The sequence below is a fragment of the Scylla paramamosain genome, chromosome 16, assembly GCF_035594125.1.
Source record: "Scylla paramamosain isolate STU-SP2022 chromosome 16, ASM3559412v1, whole genome shotgun sequence".
Classification (NCBI taxonomy): domain Eukaryota; kingdom Metazoa; phylum Arthropoda; class Malacostraca; order Decapoda; family Portunidae; genus Scylla; species Scylla paramamosain.
The window spans coordinates 10,780,001-10,782,500 of NC_087166.1; the positions used below are offsets into that span (position 1 = coordinate 10,780,001).

General features: G+C 40.2%; 1 protein-coding gene across 1 annotated transcript in view; it reads right to left on the reverse strand.

Annotated features, from left to right (window-relative positions):
- LOC135108018 (leucine-rich repeat-containing protein 49-like) overlaps positions 1-2,500 on the reverse strand; it is a 38,989-nt gene that overhangs the window by 21,235 nt on the left and 15,254 nt on the right. Inside the window, exon 4 of the mRNA XM_064018553.1 lies at positions 148-354. Within this exon, the coding sequence (XP_063874623.1) occupies positions 148-354 (207 nt within the window). The remainder of the gene's footprint in view (positions 1-147; positions 355-2,500) is intronic.

Sequence of the window (2,500 nt, forward strand, 5' to 3'; positions counted from 1 at the left end):
TCATACATTGTTTTTATCATGAAGAATTGTTGAATAGTAGGAAAATTGTTAAAACAGCCCATATAACACGTAGTAAAACCATACCAACATTTTGAAAGACACGCTACGGACAATACACCTGCATATACCAATCAAACCGTGACTCACCTGTTTTTAGCCAGCATGAGGACGCGGAGGTTGGGGAAGGCGTGCAGGCCGTGCAAGTTGTTGAGATGGTTATGGTACAGGTCGAGAAGGACGAGGGAGGGCGAGGGGGAGGGCGGGTCCACTCGTGTCAGGAGGTTGTGTTGTAGGGACAGAAGACGCACGGGTTCCTCTCCGGCACCCAACGCTGGCCAGGAAGTGAGGCCGCGTCTGTGGAAGAGGAGAGGTAGAGGGTAGTGTTAGTGGCTGTGATGGTGGTGGTGGTGGTGGTGCTGGTGGGAGTGTAATGTTCTGGTGGTGTTGGTGGTGGTGTTTTTGGTGTTTGTGGTGATGTGATGTGGTGTGTGATGTGTCAGTTTTTCCTTGTTTGTTTACGTATTTGTTTACTTGTTTATTTTGTTTTATCTTATCTATCTCTACATTTATCTGTATATATCTATCTGTTTATCAGCCTATCTATCTAAATATATATCTATCTAATTCATAAAAATAACTTCAAATAAGGATTCCATAACGATTCAAGAGAGAGAGAGAGAGAGAGAGAGAGAGAGAATCACTTCTTCCATTCATACTCAAAGTCCCAATATCATGCAATCTCTCTCTCTCTCTCTCTCTCTCTCTCTCTCTCTCTCTCTCTCTCTCTCTCTCTCTCTCTCTCTCTCTCTGCTCTAAGGATTAGCGAAGTGTTTTTTTTTTCTTTATTTTGTCTTTATTTTAATGATTTCGTGTTTGTCTTCTCTTTATTTTTCATCTCGATTTAGGGGAGAGATAATTACTTGTATACTAGGTCAGGCGGTCTCTCTCTCTCTCTCTCTCTCTCTCTCTCTCTCTCTCTCTCTCTCTCTCTCTCTCTCTCTCTCTCTCTCTCTCTCTCTCTCTCTCTCTCTCTCTCTCTCTCTCTCTCTCTCTCTCTCTCTCTCTCTCTCTCTCCATTAACTTCCATTACAACCTGTTAGATGTAGAATCCTTGTTAATCTATCACCAGAAACATGAAAACGCATGAAAATAGTCTGGAAAATCCCATGTAACTTCCAATATAGCCTATTAGATGCAGAATCCTTGTTAAACTATCACTAGAATCATTAAAACACCCTTGAAAACCCTTGAAAACACCCTGAAAACCTCAGTAACTTCCAGTACCGTTTTCAAGGGCAGAATTCTTGTTAAACTCACTAGAATCACTGAAAATACCTCAGAAAACCCCAATAACGTCCACTACAGCCAGTTAGCAGAATCTTTGAGAACCACGAAAAACCTTTAACCATACTTTTGAAAACACTGAAAAAAAAATAATGATAATAACGCGCTCTACAATCTGTTATTCTTGTTTAACCCTTGAAAACTGCATGGAAAACACCCAATAACTTCCACGACAGCCTGTAAAGGGCAAAATTCTTGTTGAAATCTTGAAAACACCATGGAAAACACCCAGTGACTTCCAGTACAGCCTTAAAAGTGCAGAATTCTTGTTAAACTAATTAGAAACACGAAGATACTCTTGAAAACACCCTGCAAAAAAAAAAAAAAAAATCGAATAACTTGCACTACAACCTGTAAAGTGCTGAAATCTTGTTAAACTTTTGAAAACACCATGAAAACTCCCAATAACTTCCATTTCTACCTGTAAAGTGCAGAATTCTTGGAAAATTCCTGAAAACACCTTGAAAACACCCTGAAAACTTCCATTAACATACACTTTAATCTGTAAAGTGCAAAATTCTTGTCAAACACTTGAAAACATTATGATAACTCCCCAATAACGTCCACTACACTCTGTTATAACAAATCGAGACAAGACGCTGAAACGTTTGGCAATCCGATGCAAGAATTGCGACAATATCCCTTGAAAAAAATTGAGGTAGGTATATATTTACCAAGGCCGCTCGTGAATCACCGCCAAGGTTCCTAAGTCGTGAGGAAATGAGAGAAAATTAATCATTTGTCTCGCCAATAACGGGATTATTTGATTCCCGACACAATTATCCGGGTGAAAATGTTAAGACAGGACCGTGGTATTTAGTTGCGATGTCACGTCAAGGGCATTACCTGGTTTTACCTGGCTCTATCTGGCTCTACCTGGCGTTGCTAATTACTCGTTTATTTATATATTTTCTTGTTCAGTTGTTTGGTGGGTCTTGTCTTTGTAGTAGGAGGAAGGAAGGAAAGGAGGGAGAGGGGGGAGGGAAAGGTTGGATGCGTTGATTACTTGACATTACCTGGCTATACCTGGCGTTGTTAATTACTCGTTTATTTACCTATTTTCTTGTTTTTAGTTGGTCTTGTGATTTTGTTTTTGTAGGAAGGTGGAACAAAGGAAGAATAGGAGGGAAGGAGGGGAGAGTTGGGTGCATTAATT